Here is a 21545-nt window from a genome sequence, read left to right as displayed (position 1 = left end):
ATATCCAGGACTTATAATAGCACCAGCAGCCGACATAGCTGAAATAACAAGTGATGAAAATTGCTTTAGCAAAAATATTTTGGACTGAAAGGATGAGTAACTAAAAGTAGAAACTGGTAAGGGACAAAGCACAACATGACCAGGAATCTGATACCGTTGAGCAGAGTGGAAAAAGTGGCAAAAATAAGCTGCTATGCAAACAAAAGAAACAGAGAAAAGAAGCGAACATTAAAGTCTAAATAATTTTTAGAAAAGTAAGAACTGGTCATTAGAAAAAAACTTTCTAAGCAATGGTGAACAGTCCACACAGTAGAGCTGCAGAAGATACTGGACTAAACAGATGGATAAGATCAAGCCAGAGCAGATTAGTAATCATCACTTCAATGGGCCCGAACATGGATATGGCTGACCAAGCACAAGTCTCAGGAAACACAGTAAACAAGTCTATGGAAAATGCAGAAAATGAAAATGTTAACCCTCAGACATCTTAAATTCACTTGTTTGACAAACATTTCTTGAGATCTGGTATATGTCTGGCACTATTCTAGGTGCTAAGGATATAGGGGTGACCATGCCAGGTCAAATCCTGCCCTCATGTCACTTACATTCTACTGGGGACACCAAAAGATTTGAAAGAGAACACTGAATAAGGTATTATCATAAAAGCCTAGAGTGAAGCCTTTTAATATAGGAGGATATGTGAAAACTATTTATGGGACATAAGTTAACAAAATAGTAATCCCTCCTGCCCCCACAGAGGAAGCCCTTATAGACCTCTCAAAAAGACCCTAAGAACACTAAATAAATGCATCTAAAACGTATCTACAAATAAAAGTGCAATCTGACTTTTACTTCCAAGAACACCTATAAATACCACTCCCAGACAGGCACAGTAAGTTGCACTTCAAAGTTTTCCAAATGTGACAGCTTTTGGATCAAAACATTTTACTGGTGTAACCATCTTAAAAATAACTAGAAGTACTTTTCTAATAGACCATAAAGTTCTAAACGGAAAAGTATCTGAAGAAAACAAATCTTGAAATTGCCAAAAAATAAATAAATAAATAAAGATTTGGTCTTGGTGGGCTTTAAGAATTTCACTGAAGTTTAAGCCCCCTGACTACCCTAGCTATAACAATGGCCTTAGATTCCCAAAAAATTAGATTTAACGGAGTATAGGTTTTTTTGTTTTAATTTTTTTTTTTAAACATCTTTATTTATTTTTGAGTGACAGAAACGGAGCACAAGCGGGTGAGGGGCAGAGAGCAAGAGGGAGACCCAGAATCCGAAGCAGGCTCCAGGCTCTGGGCTGTCAGCAAAGCAGGACACGGGCTCAAACCCACAAACGGTGAGATCATAACCTGAGCTGAAATCGGATGCTTAACCGACTGAGCCACCAAGGCGCCCCAACTATAGGTTTTGATTAGTATATAAAAACATCTCAAGAGGACGTGATACCTAATTTCTTGAAGAAATTACTGGAAAACAGCTCATTTTTAATACTCAGTTAACTATCCATCTCTCATCTCTGTCTAAAAACTGTAAAATCAGGGGCACCTGGGTGGCTCAGTCGGTTGAGCGTCCGACTTCGGCTCAGGTCAGGATCTCACGGTTTGTGAGTTCGAGCCCCGCGTCGGGCTCTGTGCTGACAGGTCCGAGCCTGGAGCCTGCTTCGGATTCTGTGCCTCCCTCTCTCTCTGCCCTCCCCCTGCTCACGCTCTCTTTCTCTCTCTCTCAAAAATAAGTAAACATTAAAAAAATTTTTTTAACTGTAAATTCAAACTATTTTCCTATATTTAAAAAAAATGCAAATTGATGTATGTTTAAACTTCTTAAATGTAGAATTCTCAAGAAATAAGGCAGCAGAAGGTGTTTTTAAAACAAGATACCACATGACCAAGTGTTTCAGAAGATCCAAGTTCAGTACCTGTTCAATCCTCTCCGACACCTACACACCACAAAAAGTTGATTTAAACCTACCACTTCTTTTAAGTGTTTCTTAACAAGCAATGTTCTCTCTACACACAAGAAACAATAGGAAAGTACTTGTTCCAACAAGAACTACCCTTATAACAATGCATTACACAATGGGATCTCATTTGCTTTACAATGCTAACATTTTTCTGTGCTGTATCTCTGTAGTCAATGAAAGACGTACAGTTGGGGATGTACCTAATATTCTGGCAAACAAATACTGCGATCCCAAAAGTCTGAACATGGTACTTCAGCGTTTTTTGGTTAAAACCCCAAAGTTCGTTTTTAGCTACAAAATGAAATTGTCTAGCAAGCAAAGGTAAGGCGTAAAATGAACTGATTCGCTTTCGGCCACAAAAAAAAGCGCACGTGAGCCGGCTTAGGTCTGTACTGTGCATCAGTTAAGTCAGGTGGGAGAAGTTAAACAGCCTGGAAGTCATTTTGGACCAGAGAAAAGCTCCCACAAATCCCTTCATTCGACTCTAAAAGGATCTTCAAAGTTACTGCCTACACAAGTGGCTGTCGGTATTGTCTTTCGCTTTACTCTCTGGCACAAGCTCATCTTGAGGTTTCAAAGCTCCCCGGCTTTTAGAGGCCTTTGAGACGGCCGAAAGATTTCACAGCCCCATCTATGAACATGATGCGTCGGGAAGCTGGCGGGATATGCCACTGAGTGCCCCAAACGAGGCTGCAAGAACGCTGTCTTCATTCGGTGAGTCCCTGACTTGTAGGAGTTAAAACTCTCACCCCTTATATTGCGATGACGTAATCCTCCACACTGCATTTCTCTTAGACTTAAAGGGGAGGAAAAAACAAACGAACAAAGAAAATTTCACCCTAATAAGAGGAATTAAGCAAGCGGCAGAACGACAGTTTCGAGAGGTGGTTAGGTAACTCCCTGAAAGGGAAGCTTCAGCTGAATAAGCAGGGAGAGTTGGAGAAGCAAACGGAAATGGTGCTAGGAACTCAACCCAAGGCCGGAATAAAGGAACCTGGGGAAACAGCTCCCAGGCCCGCCCCGCCGGACGGGGAGTCGGGCCGCGGGGCTGCGGAGGAAAGGGCGTCGCAGGCACAGCCCGGGGCGGTCCGCGGGCCGCCCCCTCCCCGGCCGCCACTTCCCCGCCGCGCTCGCGATTCCGCTCCCCTCCCCCCGCCCGCCGCAAAATGTCCGCGGCGGCGCCCGGCGAAGCAGGAAGTCCAAGCCCGGGCGCAGGGAGCACACCCGGCCCGAGAGCCCGAGCCACCGGCGGCCGCGAGCTGCTACGCGGTCCCGGCCGGCCGGCCGCCCACCCGCCCTCGGGGCCGGCGGAGCCGGACCGGGGGGGAGGGGAGGCCGGGATGGGTGTGACCCCTTCCTTCCGCCGCTGCCCGGTGACAGCCCGGCCCCGCCCGCGCCATCAGGCCGGCACCCCGCGCCCGGACCGCGCACCTCTCGCGGCCGGGCTCCCCCGCCTGCCCCGCCGCCACCCTCTACCCTCTGCTCCCGGAGAGAACCCGGACCCGCGCTCGCCCGGACGGCGCCGCGCGAGCCGAGCACCCCTTCCCGCGCCCCGCGCTCCCAGGGTTCCCGGGATCCCAGAAGGCGGGGTACCCCCGCGGACGGGGAGAAGCCGGGGGACGCGCGGCGGGGACGGGACAGTGGGGGAGCCGCTCCCGCGGGGAGCCTCGGGCCCCGCACTCACCTCAGCTCCTCCGCCGGGGCGTTGGCAGCACTGCGCGGGGTCTCCTCGGCTGCCGGACAGGGGCACGCGCCTGACGTCAACACGCAGGCGACGCAGGGTTGGGTGCCCGCGGAAGTGGGAGGGACCCGCAGGCGAGCCCTGGCCGCGCGGTTGGAGGCGGGGCCTGCATTCATCGGCCGCCCCGGCTCGGGCAGATCGCCGCGCACGCGCGGGCCAGCGCGGCTGGCTCGCTGCTGCTTCCCTGCTAAGCTTTGCCCCTCTTTCTCCGATGGTCGTGTATGTAATGGTACTATAAACAGTCGTTTGCAAAGCGCTGCCACTGACCGTGCTTTTGATCTTTTCAACCTTCTGAAGCAAAGTATTTTTCCTATGTTGCAAAAAAGACGGAGGCTATGGCTCGCCTGAGGGGCTGTGTCTTGCCTGGGTGGTCTCCTGCCCACCTCCCTCCCAGGCCTGCATCAGGTCCTCCATGGCGCGCCCGCGCTTTCCATCTGACTATACCACACTGCCCTCGTTCCAGCCACATCTGCAGTCTTTTGCCTTCGGGACTTCCTCCCTGACGCAAGGCCTCGAACTCCCTGTTTCCCGTGGTTGCCTCCTCTTCACCAGCCTTTGGTTGGTTGCCTCTCGGCCCTCGAAAGTCACTGCCTTCCTGATCACCCCACCTGTTTGTCATCTGTCTTCCCTGCTAGTGTGCAAGCTGCAGGAGAATAGGAACTCTGTGTCTTAGTCTCAGATGTCTCCCAGTGTTAACGGGAAATCGCTTATGTTAATAATAGTTCATTTATCGGTGACCACCACAGCTATTTGGCCAAAAAAGACACCTATTTCCAATACGTCTGATATAATAGTCGTATTTTCTTTTGAGCCTTTCAGTTGCACAAGAATAACTAGATTTTTCAGTGTTTACGATAGGCATGGTGCTGACAGCTTTGCATGTAATAGTAGTTAATGTAATACACACAACTACTCTATGAGTTAGGAACTTATCCCCAGGGGTGCCTAGGTAGCTCAGTCGGTTGGGCATCCGACTTCAGCTCAGGTCATGATCTCACAGTTGGGGCTCTGTGCTGACAGCTCAGGGCCTGGAGCTTGCTTCGGATTCTGCGTCTCCTTCTCTATCTGCCCCTCTCCCAGCTCATGCTCACTCTGACTCTCTCAAAAATAAACATTAAAAAAAAAGAAGAAAAAGAAGAAGAACCATTACCCCCGTTTACTGATGCATGAACTGAGGCTCAGAAGCGTTAAGGAATTTGCCCAAGGTTGCCAAGCTAGGCAGTGGCAGAGCTGGGACTTGGACCCAAGAGACTGGTCCTAATTGATCACTACACTATCATACTACCCAGCAGGTTAGGAGAAATCAGAAGAGATAAGCTTCAGGTGTAGTCCTATCCCTACTGATACAAACTATTACCATTTTGGTGTATATCTTTCCAGATTTATAGAGATGGAGAGAGATGTACACACATTTACTGCACAAAACAGACTGTGCTCTGCCTTTCCCTTTCAAAACTACATTGTGAATATCTTTCCATCTCAAATGAAACATCATTTTTAAAGGCTGTATTCTCCTGTAAGGGCATTGCAATATATATCTAATCAATCTGCTGTTGGAATTTAGGTTGTTTGGGGCTACTGTAACTTTTGACTGTTGGTAAATGCATAAGCTTAGTTTCATAAACTTGAGGAAAACTGGTTGTGTTTTCTCCCTCTGCAAGACTAGTTGGCGGTGACCTTTCCTTCATCCCGTCTCACAATCCCATGAATGTCCCCAGACAATGTCTGCCCTTTCCATGAGCAGCAATATCTTGATGGGGTGTCACCCAACTGCTTGGCTTTTCCTGCCTCTATTCTGAGGACAAGAACTCACTTGGCACTTTGTCTTTTGTGTTGTCAGGTTTTTGTTAAAATGACCCTCCCCAACCTTTTCACGGTCCCAAAAGGCGGTAGCACTTCTACTGGACCCCAGTCTATCCCTTCCCTTGCTGCCATTCTAGACCCCAGCCTCTAGAGCCTCCTCCCTACCGCCCCACTGGCTACAGCCGCCCCATACTAACAAGAGGAGCAGCCTGGGGGGCTCTGGTTTCCCTTCCCCCGTGGTTACCAGCCCAGCGTCCATTCCTCCTTCTTCTGGCAACAGCACCGCCATTTCTGCAACAGCCCCTTCCCTGATTCTCCAATCCCTGTGGCTCTAGAGGAGAGGATTCTACCCCTAGGTGTGGGGAGAGACACATGACCTAGGCTTTGCCAATCAGAGAATTTTAGCAGCCTTTTCAGGGACAGGCATGTGACCCAACGAGAACCAGTAAGACTCAATTCTGGGACTTTGGTCAGAACTGTCCAGTTGATGAATCTCTCTGCTGAGGGTAGGATGTAACCATGGCACCGCTGGCAACCATCTTCCCACTGCAAGGCCAGAAACTGCTTGAGAAGGAGACCACAAAAGAGGGGGAAAACAGAGCAGGGAGATAGACGGTGAAACCAAGTCCCAGTGGCATTGTTTGAGCCCTCGGATCTAGCCTTACTTCAATTTTCAGTCACATTAGCCAGAAATCATCTCCAGTCCCCACCCGCTTCGGGTCCTACAGTGCCTCGATCCGCGTTGGACTCCTGAACCCTTGTACGCCCAGGGGCTCCCGACATTTCTGCAGCGCGAGTCCTCCACCCACAAAGGTAATATCCAATTTCTAGATGCTTCCTTTTGACAATCTCTGTTTTAATTCATTTTACACAGCACAACCTTCTTGTCTTCCTCGGTCTCAGCTCCTTTTAAGTCGCCTTCTGGCTCGGGAACCCTGGTGTTTTTTTCCTTTGCCTTCAAAATAAGATTCAAAGTTCTTTAGCCAGCCATTCTGTATCCTCTGTGATCTGGCACCGGCTTGCCTCTCCAAAGTTATTTCCCTTGCCCTTCTGTATTAGTCAGGGTTGTCCAGAGGAACAGAACCAACAGAAAAAGCAGGGGGAAGGGGAGAAGGAAAGGGAGACAGAGACAGATCTATATTGGTCTATATCCATCTATCTAAAAAGATTTATTCTAAGGAATTAACTTGCATAATTATGGAAATTGACAGGATGAGTTGATTGTAGGATGAGTCAACAAGCTGAGACTCAAGAGAACTGATGATGTAGGTCCAATCCAAGTCCTAAGTCCTGAGAACAAGAACTGCTGTTTCCGTGACAGTTCAACAGCCAGCCAGCTCAAGCCCCAGAAAAGGCCAATGTTTGAATTCAAAGCAGGAAAAATCTCTGTTACTTGAGGGAGGGTCAGCCTTTTTATTCTAGCCAGGCCTTCAACGGATTGGATACGGCCCACCACATTAGGGAGGGCAGTCTACTCAGTCTACGAATTCAAATGTTAATCCTACCCCAAAACACCCTGACAGACAGGTGCACCCAGAATAATGTTCAACCAAGTATCTGGGGCTCCAGGGCCCAGTCACGTTGACGTTTAAAATTAACCATCACGCCGTCAATCACACACCTTGTCTGTGTGTGGGCTGAAGCAAGACTGAATTACCTAGTATCATACGTGCAGGTATGATGATTTCTTGCCTCCGTGCTCCTGCTCATGCTGTTCCCCTTGCCTAGAACACCTTTCCCGCTCATCCACCCTCCCTATCAAGTCCCACTCTCTTTCCCGCCATGAACTGGACCTTTTGCCCACAGCGACCTTGTGTCCCTTCCCACCTCTGTGCTTCCGCAGATTCAGCAGTTCCCGTCCCCGTCTGCCAAACTCCTATCCTTCTCTCCTTCAAGGATCACCATTGACCTCAGCTCTTACACCTTCCCTGACAACCCCAGGCAACCAATCGTTCCTATTACACTTCGTATTTAAAGCATACTCTATGAAAATCAGTTGTATCTGTGCTAACTAAACCATTAAGCCATGAGCAGGCAAGGATCTTAGCTTATTCATTTTTGTATCCTTTTACCTAATTTCCTGGCACACTGCCAGCCCCCAAAAATGTTTGATAAATAATGCACAGACGAGCATACTGCCACTTTCCACAGGGCCTGCCCTACTTTTTGCTGCAAAACTGACGTCTGCTTCTTCTGAACCCCCGTAGCATTTCCCTGCGGATTTCTTCAGGCCTTCGCCCTGTTCTGTCATGTTATCCGCGCTTTCCCTGCCCTACCGGAAGCTCTGGGGGCGCGCTCGGTTCTGGGTGCACTTTTGCGCCCCTCACGGTGCTCCTCAGGTGCCTTAAGCACAATGAGTGAGAGGAGTCTCGAAACTGCATTCTCAGCCAAATGCCGAAGACCGCAAATCCACCACCATCTCCCCGGGGCCTGCCAAGATTTACTCGAGAAGACGAGGATCCACATTAAAGAGGTTCTCCTTTGTGGTCTTCCGTCTTAGGATTTACATGAGAAAGTCCTAATTGAAGACTTTCCGTGTGATTCATAGGTGATAAAACTATAAAGAAAAGTAAGGAAGTGATTATTATAAAAATTCGGCTGCTGGCTGCCTCGAAAGGAGGTTGTAATCTGGGAGGGATGGGGGCGGGCAGTGTTGGCAGGGGTCTATTTCATGACCTCGGTGATGATTACATGTGGATGTTTGCTTTATAATTATTCTCATTGTACTATACATTTGTTTTACATGCTTTTCCTCACGTGTCATATTTCATAAAAAATGAAGGTTGGAAATAAACAAAACAAAAATGAAGTCTCACTATTGTTACCAAGGGGTAGATACCTATCCTTAAGACACAGGCCTACCCTTCCATTTCTGATTTACCGGTTTGGTCTTCCCCTCATCTGGCTGGTCATGGCCATGGCTCAGGTCATGTCAGCAGCCCCACTCTGCTGCTAGGATTCCGGACGTGCTCCCCATCCGGCCTGCCACACCTCAAGGGGCCAGGGCTGCTGTACCTGAAGCCATAGTCCGTCAGCTCAGGGACCTAGACCCTTCTTGGAGTCAGAGAAAGGAGAGGAACTGACCAAACCTGTTTTCTATTTTCCTTTTCTCTAACTGGCCCAGGCTTGCCCTCTTCATCTCTGTTACACATCTCTGGTGGAGACAATCTGAGTCACTGAAGAAGGGTGCCTGAGATGGGATAGGGGAGAGAAAAGTCTAGAAATGACTGAGCAACTCCATCTGCATTGGTAGGGTTTAGTAAGAACCCAGAGGCCCATGGTACAGTGAAGTCTTAATTTCAAAACGATCGGAGAATCACTCACGTGAACCAATTGGTTCACGTTGGCATGTTGGGACCAATATTCAACAGTCAGTGAATATTTTACGTGCTAGGCACCTCGCATGCAAAGATAACTGATATGCCCCTGCTTAACCTCTTCAATGCTTTCTCCTGGTTCTTGTCCACCTCTCCAATGTCCTCAGAACCATGCACTCACTCACTGGGCTCCAGCCATGCTGCCCTCTTTGAAACTTCTCAGACAGAAATGACCTTCCCGTGCCTGCCTTAGAGCCTTTGCACTTGCTGTCCTGAGCTCTCCTGCTCTGCACAAGCCTGCTCCTTTCCACCCTGCACATCTTTGCTCAAATATCACCTCTTTAAGAGGACCTGCTCCCCACGCAGCTTAGAGCAGCACTTCCAACCCATGACAACACCACACTGCTTTATTTCCTTCATAGCCTCGTCACTATCCAAAACAATCTCACCCCTTTAGTATTCTTACTATCATTCTCTCCCCCATTAAAAAGTAAGTTCAAGGTCTTCTTTCCACCACTGGACCCTCGGGGCTAGAATGTAGTCTAATTACCTGTTGAAGAAATGCAATGAATGAAGACATAATCTCTACTCAAGGAGTTAAGGTCTCATAGCGGGACAAACAATAATCAAAAGTGCGAGGACAGAGGTATGCACAAGTATCTAGCAGAACAAGAAAAGCAGAATATTCAAAAGAGTTATACTTGGGGCGCCTGGGTGGCTCAGTTGGTTGAGCATCTGACTTTGGTTCAGGTCATGATCTCATAGCTCGTGAGTTCGAGCTCCATGTTGAGCTCTGTGTTGACAGCTCAGAGCCTGGAGCCTGCTTCAGATTCTGTGTCCCTCTCTCTCTCTGCCCCTCCCTCGCTCATGCTCTCTCTCTCAAGAATAAATAAAAAAACATTAAAAAAAATTAAAAAAAAAAGAGTTACATACTTAACAATTACTAAGTACTTCCTATGCCCCAGGCATTGTTCTAAGTATTTAATATGTATTAACTCACTGGAAATTCACAAGAACTCTGGAATATAGAAACTATTATCTTCAACAAAAACAAGGCATGAAGAGGTTAGTAGCACTTGCCTAAAGTTGTACAGCTGGCAGGTGAAAGAGCTGAGGTTCAAACCCAGAGCTGATAAGGGAAGGTTTCCCAAGGGAGCAAGGTTTGATCTAAATCTAAAGGGCCAGGGCAGGCCACGCTGATCACTGCCAGAAAGAACAGGCATGTGCAGGTACACAGGCATGGAAAAGCAGGATGTCAGGGGGGTAGATGAGTCTCATACACATAATGTTGAACACAAGAAGACAGACACAAAACGATATGCACTGTAGGATTCCACTCGGTTCAGAAACAGACAATACTGCTCTATGCCAATAGAAATCACAACAGCTTACCTTTCGGGGGATTACTGACTAGGAAAGGACCTAGGAAGTCTTCTGGGATGCTAGTTATTCTCTGTATCTTCATCTGCAAGGTGGTTATAGGGGTATGCTCACTTTGTACAAATTCATCCAGTGATACAATTTCCAGGATGCATGTTATATTTAAATTAAAAAAAAATTAAAGGGCACTTCAACAATACTATTGACCTAAAAACCAAACCACTTGTGATTTTTTTTTTAAGAGGTGTAGAATTTTTGTGCGTCTTGATGATGAGATTTAATGGCTGCAGATAAGAAAAGCAGGAGGGCGCCTGGTTGGCTCAGTCAGTTGAGGATCCAACTTCAGCTCAGGTCATGATCTCACAGCCCATGGGTTCGAGCCCCCTGTCAGGTTCTGTGCTGACAGCTCAGAGCGGTCATACTCCTTTGAATTCTGTGTCGTCCTCTCTCTCTGCCCCTCCCCCCCTCAAAAATAAGTAAACATTAACAAAAAAAAAAAAAAAAAGAAGAGCAGAGAGGAGGGGCGCCTGGCCAGTTCAGACGGTGGAACGCGTGACTCTTGACCTCAGGGTTGTGAATTCGAGCCCCACTTTTGGTGTAGAGATTATTTGAAAATTACTTTAAAATCATAATTACTTAAAAAAAAAAAAAAGCAGGGGCGCCTGGGTGGCGCAGTCGGTTAAGCGTCCGACTTCAGCCAGGTCACGATCTCGCGGTCCGGGAGTTCGAGCCCCGCATCAGGCTCTGGGCTGATGGCTCGGAGCCTGGAGCCTGTTTCCGATTCTGTGTCTCCCTCGCTCTCTGCCCCTCCCCCGTTCATGCTCTGTCTCTCTCTGTCTCAAAAATAAATAAACGTTAAAAAAAATATATATATATAGAAGGAATAAACAATACTTGTGTTTAAAAAAAAAAAAAAAGCAGAAAAGAGAGATAGAAGGAACGAGAAGCTAAGACCAGGATTTAATGTGTAGACATTAGAAATGGAGGGTTCAAGAGAGGGGCTCAGAAGACAGAACAAGCTCAAAGGGACAGGGAAGAATCACGGACTGAATCTTCCCCTAACCTAGCAGATTCAGCCACAATAGCATGCATTGAATGTTTCTCTGCTTCTGGTGCTGGGAAGGGGTGAGCCTAGCTGGGACTAAGGCAGGAATGAGACAGGTGTGGGAACGGAAGCTCAGAGAGGTCTGAGATCACACACTTCATAAGTGCTGGAGTTATCTTTGCCAGAACCTCCAATTTGTGCTAAGACAGGGCCAACACTTAAGCACTGGCCCCACTTGAAGGCGGAGTTTTGGCTCAGAGGAAGTGAAAGCAGCCAGCTTTGGTGGTGTTGGTGGCTTCCTGCCCAGGGGACACACCCAGCTTCTAAATCACCATTCTGGACCGTCAGGATGTTGCTAGGCACCGGAGGGGCCCCACCAGCTTTCAAGCAGAGCCAGCCAAGGGCAGTTAACTTCGCCTCACTGCAAGGTCAGGTGCAGAACAGAGAGGGAAGCCAGCCACCCGGTGAAGGCTTTCCTTTTTTTGTTTTGTTTTGTTTACTTCCATCCCCAGCCCTCCCACCTGCCCCCTCCCATTGTCTCCCATGAATTCTAGTTATCTGTGTTCACTAGAAGGAAGAGCCTTCAACCAGGCGGCAGTCATGTGTCTCCTACAAAAATCAAACTGTTCCTTGAGGATCCATCATGGGCAGGCCCTGGGCTGGAGGCCAAGAACATAGAGATTCCCTCTTGATGGAGCTCATGATCTGACTGGGGACAGAGTGGACGCTATACCACAGTGATACTTGGAATACAACATGACATAGGGGGGACACAACATACATTTTCTGACTGAACAGGACTAAAGAACTAAAGCCAGGGTGTTAAAGGAGCTCCCAGGAGGGCCTCTGATGTCAGTTCAATCCAGAAATCAAAGAAGGCTTCATGAAGGCGACCATGCCAATCTATGTCACAAAGAATGAGTAGGAGTAGGTTGGCAGATTGGGGGAGGCATGGGGAGAGGCATTCCAGACCAAGGGAAAATGTCCAATAAATGCCTGGCAGTGGGTGGAAAATGCTTAGCAAAATAGTTAAGCCATTGTCAAGTGCATTGAACTAAGCTGCCTGTGGAAACTGACCACACATGATGCTCCTGGAAGGGCCAGTTACACTTGAATGCTCCAGCCACCACCGCCACCACGGTGGACTCCTCATGGCCCCCCACACCTTGCAGAGTTGGCCTCCTCTCCAGCAGCCAGGCCCTGGCACCCACACGCTGCTCAGGGAGTAGCTGCCCAATAGAGGACATACTTTTCCATGGCACCAGCCAGTTGCTAGGAATCTCGAATTACCTTGTGGTCCCAACACTCGTTTTCACCAGCAGTCATCTGGCAGGAACATTTTTCTTTCTTTAAAAAAAAAAATTTTTTTTAATGTTTACTTACTTTGAGAGAGAGAGAGAGAGACAGAGAGAGACAGCACGAGGCAGAGAGAGACGGAGGCACAGAATCTGAAGCAGCCTCCAGGCTCTGAGCTGTCAGCAAAGCCTGACACAGGGCTCGAATTCACGAGCGGAGAGATCATGACCTGAGCCAAAGTCCAACACTCAACCCACCGAGCCACCAATAACTAGATGAAATTATTCTTTTGTGGAACTCGGAGTCCAAATAATCCCAGTGGGAAAATTAGGCACAGGAGACAGTTTACAAGTATTTGCCTCTGGCTGCTCTGCATTTTCCTCCTCCTTCCTCTCACAGAATTAAAGTGTTCAGGGTTCTTTGGAACCTGGCTCTAAACGGACCCAAAGAAATTACAACGTCAGGCACTGGGGGTAGCTGGGTCGTGCCGCTGCACAGAGAACGCGTGGGAATCATCTTGGGGAGTGGCAGCGGAGATAGGGAGTTGCTGTCCTCTCCAATCCCCACAGAGCCCTTGACACACTGGACTTAGTCTGCTCTTTGATATCCGGGCAGCGTGACCTCACGGCAAGGGCGTGGGGCCGGAGCCAGATGAAACGGAGATGAACTGCAGCCTCTCCTCTTACTGGGTTTGTTTGGGGCAAAGAATCTCCTCTGTAAATTCGCTTCCATGGGAAAGAGCTGGTACCGCAGGGTTGCTGGGAGACAGTGCTGGGCAACTGTGAACTGTATCAGTTCTGGTTTCAGGACATGGAGGTTGAGTCATGGCTCTGTCACTTACCTCTCTCAACCTCTTCTGCTTTGGAGGTTAGACGACATACCTAAATCCCTGACCTTACATTTTTTTTTACTGACAGTGTAAGGCTAGGTTTTAGCCGTACAAGGAACTACTCAGCGGCTGCTAAAATTAGTTTTAAATAAAGCCAATCTCTGTATGTTGATAGCAAAAGACCCCAAGAATTATTGGGTAAGAAAAATATATATAGCCTAAACGGACATGGTCTGCATTTTGTGTAAATAAAAAAAAGGATATATGTGTTTGTGCACATACGTCTGGTATGTGCTTACATCTGTAGAATTCATATTTTTGGAAGGATATGTAACTGCTAATTTAGGGGAGAGACTTTAAATTTTCCTTTTAGGGGTGCCTGGGTGGCTTAGTCAGCTAAGCATCCGACTCTTGATTTTGGCTCAGGTCACGATCCCAGGGTTGTGGGATCAAGCCCCAGGTCGGGCTCCACACTAGCTGTGGAGCCTGTTTAAGATTCTCTCTCTCTCTCTCGATCTCTCTTTCCCTCCCTCCCTCCCTCCCTCTGCCCCTCCTTCTCACGCTCTCTGGCACACGCAGGTGCTATCCAATCCAATCAAATTTCCTTTTGTCCCTTTCTACACTGTTGGACTTTTCTGTCCACATGCAAATATATCTTTTGCTTGGAAAAATGGGAATTCCCTGGGAAGTGAGATTATGGACCATTTTTGTTTTCATACTTTTTCTGCATCAAATGAAACTAAAAAAATGTTACTCTACCTTGTAAGATAAATTGAAGAAAAGTCAAAGAAGAAACATCTTGCATGCAGGAGATTTTCAAGAGATGCTTGTTAAAGTCACACTTGCAGACATGATGTAAAAAGCCCAAGACTAGGGGGACAGATATCCAAGGCTTAGATTCTAGCTCCACCGTTTATCGGCCATATTGTGTTACTGATGAATCTCAGTTCTCTCATCTATAAAGCAGGTGTATTTATACGAATAGGTAAAGTCAGATGACTGTACGGATTAAATGAATCATGAATGCATCTAGTCCAGATTCTGGTACACAGTAAACCATGTTAGTAGAATGGCTGGGGGTGGAGGTGTAATATTAATCTTTGTACCAAAGAACTTAAGATTTGTCAGAGTAGGTGACCTTACCCAAACACATGCAGGGGATCTGAAACCATTTTTTTAAAGTCGGCTCCACGTCCAACGTGAGACTTGAACTCAAGACCCTGAGATTAAGAGTCACATGCTCCACCAACCAAACCAGCCAGACACCCCAGTATGAAACCAAATTTATACCACTCTTCCTACAGTTTCCTCAATTCCACATTAAGGGTCATCTGTGGCAAATCTGTGATGAACTGTCCTGTTAAACCGGTGGTTCTCAATTAGGGGCAAATTTGCCCCCAGGAACATTTGGCAATGTCTGGAGACGTTTTTGGTTGTTTCATCAGTGGGGTGCTAGTGGCATCTGGTGAGTAGACTAGGGATGCTGCTAAACATCTTATAATAAACAAGACAAGCCCCCACAAGAGAGAACCATCTGGCCTCAAACTGCCAATGTTGAGAAAATCTGTGCTAAGGTCACTCAACTCAGGACACCTCAGGGCCATAAAATCCCTAAGGTGGTAACTTTTTGGTCCTCCTGTAAAGTCGGCTGCTTTACTTACACACTGTATTCTAGATCGAAGCAGCTGAGAAATTGGTACTGGCCAGGAAATTCTTAACATCGGGAGTCCCTGATCCCTGCAGACTAATAGAAATACCTTCATGATGCTCCGAACAAACTGAAATATTGGAGATATTCTGACCCCGTCACGGTTGCAAATTCCTTTGCCAATGTTAAATTTTACTTAGAGGTAGGAAAGCTTAACCTAAGGGGCACCCAGCTGGCTCAGTCAGCAGAGCGTGCGACTCTTGACCTCAGGGTTGTGAGTTCGAGCCCTACATTGGGTGTAGAGATTACTTTAAAATAAAAGTTTTGAAAAGAGAGAAAAGCTTAATTTAGTCAATAAAAGGCACAGCTCACTATTCTGTATGTTCTCTACTCCCCACGCATTTCCAGGCTTTTTTACTCAAGGTGGGGTTCCATCCAGTGATCTGCTTAAGTTCAGTTGCAATCTCACTTTCCTAACTTGGCTATTTCCTCCCTTCTCTGCTGTTAGCGTATTTTTAAAATAGGAAACGTGTTTTCTTAGTGCTATCTCAAAACCAGATACCAAAAAGGGAAGACTAGTTTTACTTAAGCGATCCTACCAATATAGCTCGAGGTCTTCCTCTCCCCTCAAAAATTATACATTTCCTTAATTCTGGGTTTTATAGTTGTATCCTAGCTTCTAGACCAGTCCCATGGGCTCGGCAAGTTATTAAAACACCAGCAGAATAAACAGGATTTCCAGCTTGGAGCTAACGGGTCCCTCGACCAAAGATTAGTTTCTGAATTGGCACCAAGTTGGTTCCAGGAGCAGATGTACAAATCCAAGAGCCAGGCCACAGATGCAGAAAGGTTCCTCAAGACTGGGTCACGCTCAGGAAAAGCAACTGCCCTTTAATGTCTGCCTGTCCCAACCACAGCGACTGCTCTCTCAGCGGTCAGCTGGGGCACAGGTCTCCACACACACAAAGCCAGGATGCCCTGTTTCAGGAAGAGCAGAAGAGAACAGTCAAACGGCTGTAGAGTGAGTTCTGAGGGGAGACAAACTATAGAACAGTGATGGAAATGGATCAAGAACAAATCAAACAGATCCGTGTAAGAGTTACCTCTTAGGACCCTGTTTTATCCATTTTTTTTTTAAGTTTATTTATTTTTGAGAGAGAGCATGAAGAGGGGAGGGGCAGAGAGAGAGGGAGACACAGAATCCGAAGCAAGCTCCAGGCTTTGAGCTGTCAGCACAGAGCCTGACGTGGGGCTCGAACCCACAGACCGTGAGATCATGACCTGAGCCGAAGTCAGACGCTCAACGGACTGAGCCACCCAGGCGCCCCGATCCCTCAGTTTTAATTTAAATTCTGACTGGGGGTGCCTCGGTCCGGTAAGCGTCTTGACTCTTGATTTCAGCTCAGGTCATGATCTTGGGATTCTCTTTCTCCCTCTCTCTGCTCCCCACCCCCACTTGTGCACTCTCGGGCTCTCTCTCAAAATAAATAAACTTAAAAAAAATTCTGGGGTGCCTGGAGTCCCACAGCGGGTAAGCACAAGCCCTGCTTTCTCTCTCTCCCCTTCCCTCTCTCTTTGTGCCCCTGGCTCACTCTCTCTCTTAAGAAAAAAAAAAAAAAAAAAGAACTAAAAAAAAAAAATCTGAATAACACAAAGGCATGGGCTGTTCCTATCTTATGTCTAGCTCACATCTACTCCTGATAATTGTCTCACCTTTCTCAAATGCTGAGTAAGAGCTAAACTGGTAAATCACCACAGGACACTGTGATTAAGGACCAAACTTTAATATTTCAAGGGCGTCTCAAACGAGTTTACTGGATGGGGTTACAGAAGCTTCCATTCATGCCACCACAGCAAGAATCAAGAATTCTGAAAGTTGAAGCGATTAGCTCTTTGGATGCATAACAATATATTAAAGCATGTCAGAAAGTGCAAAAAAGGAGGCATTCGGCAGAGCAAAAACAAGCAACAGGCTGATTGTCCTAACAGGAGGGTAGAGAAGCTCTTTCCGGAGCTCAGTCCCCGGAATTAGAGCTGCCTCAGCCAGAGGGAGGTCCAGACATGGGTTTTGACGGATTATTACAACTAGTCAAAGCCAAGCTCAAAAAAACCGAGGCTCCCATTTCCCCATGACCGCGACCGGCTCTTGCAACAACCACGAGCACCTCCGGTGACTTCTCACGCGCAGGCTGAGCAAGGACCCGGCGGCAGGACTCAGCCGGTGATCCTGACCCCGGGCTGACATCTCTGGGCCCGAGCTCGGAGCTCCTCGGGCAGGACAGCCTGGAACTGCTCCTGCACCAGCATCTCCACAATCTGCTCCTTTGTGTGAATATCGGGTCTCAGCCACTGTCCAGCCAGCTCCTGCAGATGTCGGAGGACCTCCCTGGGCCCGGCTGCATCCTCATAGCGGAATTTCCTGAACCTCTGCCTGGAGGCTGCAGCGTTGGGACGATTCCTTCGTGGCATGGTCTCAAGGTCTTCGGCAGAGTCTTCATCGAGGCTCTCCGGTGGAAGCCCAGAAGGCTCTCGCGGAACCTGGACCTGGGGAGCCGATATGAGGACAACTTCTGACTCCTCGGCCACCATCTCATTTGATGGTGGCCTTATTTTATCATTCTGGACTTCTCTATTTCTTTGTGTCTCTAAGCACCCTTCAGTCTCCATTCTGGGACTCTGGAAAAGGATGTCTCCGACTCCTAAACACAGAGAAAAGACAGGCTCAGCGAAACAGACCCCGGAGACTGTTAAAACCACCTTGATCTCACGGATCTGGTCCAGATCCAGGTTCCATCCGCTTTCCAATCTTAACAGGGTTTCTTAATAAAGGTCCTAGAAATTCTATTTTTGTTTCTTCTGGATCAACTGACACAACGGAGAAAAATGTGTCAGTGGTTTACCAAAATGAAGACTGTAGATTCTCAAAGCACAAAGGATGGAGAGCACCGGCCTCGCTAGCTAGAGAACCTTCTAGACAATCTTTCACCCATTTCCCCCGCATTACAAAGTATTTTACATTATGTTAAAACAGAGAACCATGTATGCATGTTTTATAGGGGGGAAGAATGTTTAAAACCAGGGTTGTTTGCGTCCTCCAATGGAGTTATGTTATGACCAAAAGCAAGTTATGAGAAAGGACTAAAATGTAAGAGATAAAAGTCTGTTCATGTACATCTACCCTTCATTTACATCTACTCTGCGGTCTTTTCTACCCCACCTCCCCATCTCTTTCATGATCAAAGAGTAACAAGGTTTAAAAGCACTTTGGGAGCTACCATCAGGGCGGAGCCTAAGCCCCCTCTTCACAAAAAAAGAAAGAAAAGACTAGAAAAGAAAAGCTTCCACGTTAAGATTAAGATCTTAAGTTCCTCTACTCAGTGTACAGGAAACTGACCTAGTCAGAATCCTGGTAGTGCAGACTCCCAACTCTTGGGATGCTTGTCAGCTCTAGGATTAGCAAACCAGATGTAGTGGGGAAGGGGGGAGAGGCGCACCAAGTACCTGTAAAATGCCAGAAAAAAAAGGGCTTTCCTTCATTTGGGTTAGGGCCCCAGTCCAAGAGAAGGGTTATTTACAGGAAAACCACAATCTATGTTATCTAAAGAGAGAGAGAGAGAGAGAGAGAGACTTCAAGTGACAGTACAGAAATGACCAAATTAATTTCTGTATCAGGGTATGTCCAATCGAAGAGTGTAACTCCTAGAATAGTGGTCAGTTTTCAAAGACCGTCTCTTTTTTCATGAACAAACTCCTTCCCCCAAGAACGAATCCCTCCTTAGTCCACGTGGCAGAAGTGTCCATGTTTGGGGCGCCTGGGTGGCGCAGTCGGTTAAGCGTCCGACTTCAGCCAGGTCACGATCTCGCGGTCCGTGAGTTCGAGCCCCGCGTCAGGCTCTGGGCTGATGGCTCAGAGCCTGGAGCCTGTTTCAGATTCTGTGTCTCCCTCTCTCTCTGCCCCTTCCCCGTTCATGCTCTGTCTCTCTCTGTCCCAAAAATAAATAAAAAAAACATTAAAAAAAAAAAATTTTTAAAGAAGTGTCCATGTTTAAAATCCCTCCCACCTCAGTCTCTCAAACCAGTTTCCTGGGTAACAACTGACAGAGGCCAACAATCACCAATACTGACCAGCTGCTTCGCATTAACTAGTTCTCAGCGCCTAGTCACCTCTTCTCTAAACGTTCCATGACCCATTTTCTAGGAGCCTTGTACCGATTCTAGACCTTGAAGCTTGGATACTCCTGGAGTACACCTGTTCTTCCCATATTATCTGGGTTTTTGTTCAATCGACAGAGTGTACTCTCCCCAAAAGGAAGTTGTTACTAACCTAGGGTGAATGAGGATCAAAGCAAAATATCCCCATAACTCAGGGGTGCCTTGGATAAAAAGGAAATATTTAGTCAAAGAAAGGTTGGATGGAATGCGAGAAAGCAAAATCCTGGGAACAACCTAACTGACCATGAACAGGGAAATAATCAAAGTATCGTCAACCATTCAGCAGAAAATAGAGTGCAGCCTTATAAAGAATGAAGTCAGCCTGTGAGTGCTGATACATCCACACGTCCACGACACGTCACCCAAGATGCAGATCACTACGTGTAATATGACCCCACCTGAGGAAATTAAAATACATACACATAAGCATACGTGGCCTGATCTATCCACAAACACCTTCAATTATATTTACTTCTCAGGGGCAGGGACAGAAGACAGAAACATTTTTCATTCCATAGCTTTCTATACTGCGTTCTTTTTAACTACAACCACGTCTTACTTTCATAACGACTCAAGAGGAAGCAAACATTCCCCTCCTGCCCAAAACTTTTCTGAGTAAAAAACCCCTAACCCACTTAGGAAAACACCCTTTTACTAATTCTTCTAGCTCTTAGCACCAGAGGTGTTTACAACCCCGACTTCTAAGAATAGTCTCAATTGTCAGGCCAGTTCTCAAGGCTGGCTCTGAAACATGGACCAAGTCTGCGCCTCACCCCGCTTATAAATCCTATCAGTTTTAGAAACCCAATGACCAGACACAATGCTTACCCTCACCAGTTAATAATTCCTATTTACTGAGCACTTACTTCCTAGCTGACACTGTGCTGAGCATTTCACGTTCTCCTCTACGTGATCCTCTCAGCCACTCTCAACTCTCCACACGACTCTCTACTGCCCCGGCCGTCTCTGTTAGCAACAGCAGCAGCCGATGTTATTTGTTGAATTTTACAGGCCAAACGCTCTGCGGAAGCTGTCCCTCATCCAAGCAATCCTCCCGATAACCCAGGATGGCATTTTCATTCGCAAGTAAACAAACTGAGGCTCCACAAGAAGGGATTTGCCCAAGATCACAAGGCCAGGAGGTGGCGGGGCTACTCAACCGCGTAGAAAATTCCCGGCTTCTAGGCGGGGAGCTGCGTCGGGCTCCTCCCACCATATGGGCGCGGCTCAGGGGGCCTAGGTGGGGCCGGAAAAGCGCTTCTGGGGCTCCAAACCAGGACCTCCTCCTCCCGGACTGCAGCGAGACCCGGAGCCACGCCAGCCCGGACAGCCCGCAGGCCCGCAAAGCAGGGCTTCCCCGCTCCGAAAGCGGCCGCCGCCGCCGCCGCGGCCCCCGGCTCCCCACAGATCGTGCGCCGGGGAAGGAGTGACGGGCGGGAGGGAAGAAAGGAGGGAGCGTTCACCTGCGCAGGTGCCACCTCGGAGGGCAGGGGGCAACGGGGGCGGGGGCGCCTGGCGACCAGACTCGAAACCCGAAACCGACTCCGAGGAAAGGAAACCAACTACCCAGCGCAGAGCTTTGTAGCCCGCCGCCGGAACCGGAAGTGGCGGCCCGCCGGAAGTTAGAAGTGAAGGGGGGGGGGGATAGGGTAGAGGGGGTCTCTCTAGGGCCCGGTGGTGCTTCGTAGCTCCATGGTTTTAACCCGTGGTGGGCTTTGGGCCTTCCTCAATCCTCGGGCCTTCCTACCGCGTGGAGCTGTGGGTACTGCCTAGGCAGCCTCTCGGCTTCTGGGAAGTTCTCTGCTTCTCTGAGCCCCAGTTTGCCCAGCTGCAAAACGAAAAGAAGTTGAAACGGGAATTGAGACACTCCAGGAGCCGGCCGGCAGCTGACTCAGCGCCCCACCCTGAGGTTACACCCTTGACTCTTTGCACCACCCAGAGGAAAGAAACCAACTGTTGGTGGCTGCTGTTTGGAAACCGCGATCCTGTGTGGCGCCCCGTGCAATCACTCCACGTGAGGCGGTGGGCACAGTCTAATAAGTACCCCTGCGTCCGTGGACCCAGACAGAAGTGGGCATGTGCCACGTGGGTTTGTCCTTCTGTCCAGGGGAAGATCCTGTGTATAGAAAGCTCGGTCTCAGCCCTGTGTCCCTCTTCCCCCCGAGACTTTCCAATTGCTGACGGTTAAGAATTGAAGTTTCGAAGTCACACTTAGCTGGTTTGAGTCTGGGTTTAGCCTGGAGTTGAGTCGGGGGCACACATGTTAAAATAGCACAGCTTGTAAGAGGAAGTGCAAAGATGC

General features: G+C 48.0%; 2 protein-coding genes across 7 annotated transcripts in view; both read right to left on the bottom strand.

The window, feature by feature from the left end:
- CDC42 (cell division cycle 42) overlaps window positions 1–3754 on the bottom strand; it is a 51511-nt gene extending 47757 nt beyond the window's left edge. The window contains exon 1 of one of the 3 annotated variants that reach the window (XM_043574038.1): window positions 3657–3754. The gene's annotated coding sequence lies outside the window, so the exon portion shown is untranslated. Of the gene's footprint in view, window positions 1–2721; window positions 2764–3656 lie in introns of those variants that run through there. The other 2 variants (XM_043574040.1, XM_043574039.1) reach the window with 2 other exon arrangements.
- Window positions 3755–16799: 13045 nt separating this feature from the next.
- On the bottom strand, window positions 16800–21074 carry LOC122480066 (SCAN domain-containing protein 1-like). 4 transcript variants are annotated; one of them, XM_043574043.1, is made up of 2 exons: window positions 20707–21074; window positions 16800–17730 (listed from the first exon to the last, which is right to left on the bottom strand). In XM_043574043.1, exon 2 carries the CDS (start codon window positions 17696–17698, stop codon window positions 17246–17248), a length of 453 nt encoding a protein of 150 aa, XP_043429978.1. In that variant the 5' UTR covers window positions 17699–17730; window positions 20707–21074; the 3' UTR covers window positions 16800–17245. The 4 variants fall into 4 exon arrangements, with proteins under 4 accessions (XP_043429978.1, XP_043429979.1, XP_043429976.1 ...); XM_043574044.1 differs by having other exon boundaries at window positions 20991–21074; XM_043574041.1 differs by lacking the exon at window positions 20707–21074 and adding an exon at window positions 20110–20194.
- Window positions 21075–21545: the final 471 nt, after the last annotated feature.

The sequence above is a fragment of the Prionailurus bengalensis genome, chromosome C1 (assembly GCF_016509475.1).
Source record: "Prionailurus bengalensis isolate Pbe53 chromosome C1, Fcat_Pben_1.1_paternal_pri, whole genome shotgun sequence".
In the NCBI taxonomy this organism is placed as follows: Eukaryota; Metazoa; Chordata; class Mammalia; order Carnivora; family Felidae; genus Prionailurus; species Prionailurus bengalensis.
Note: the sequence above shows the minus strand (reverse complement) of the source record. Positions and strands in the feature narration are given on the sequence as shown.

Bases quoted from the DNA above. Each gene is read 5' to 3' on its own strand.
- LOC122480066 (XM_043574043.1), bottom strand. From the start codon at position 17,698: ATGGAGACTGAAGGGTGCTTAGAGACACAAAGAAATAGAGAAGTCCAG.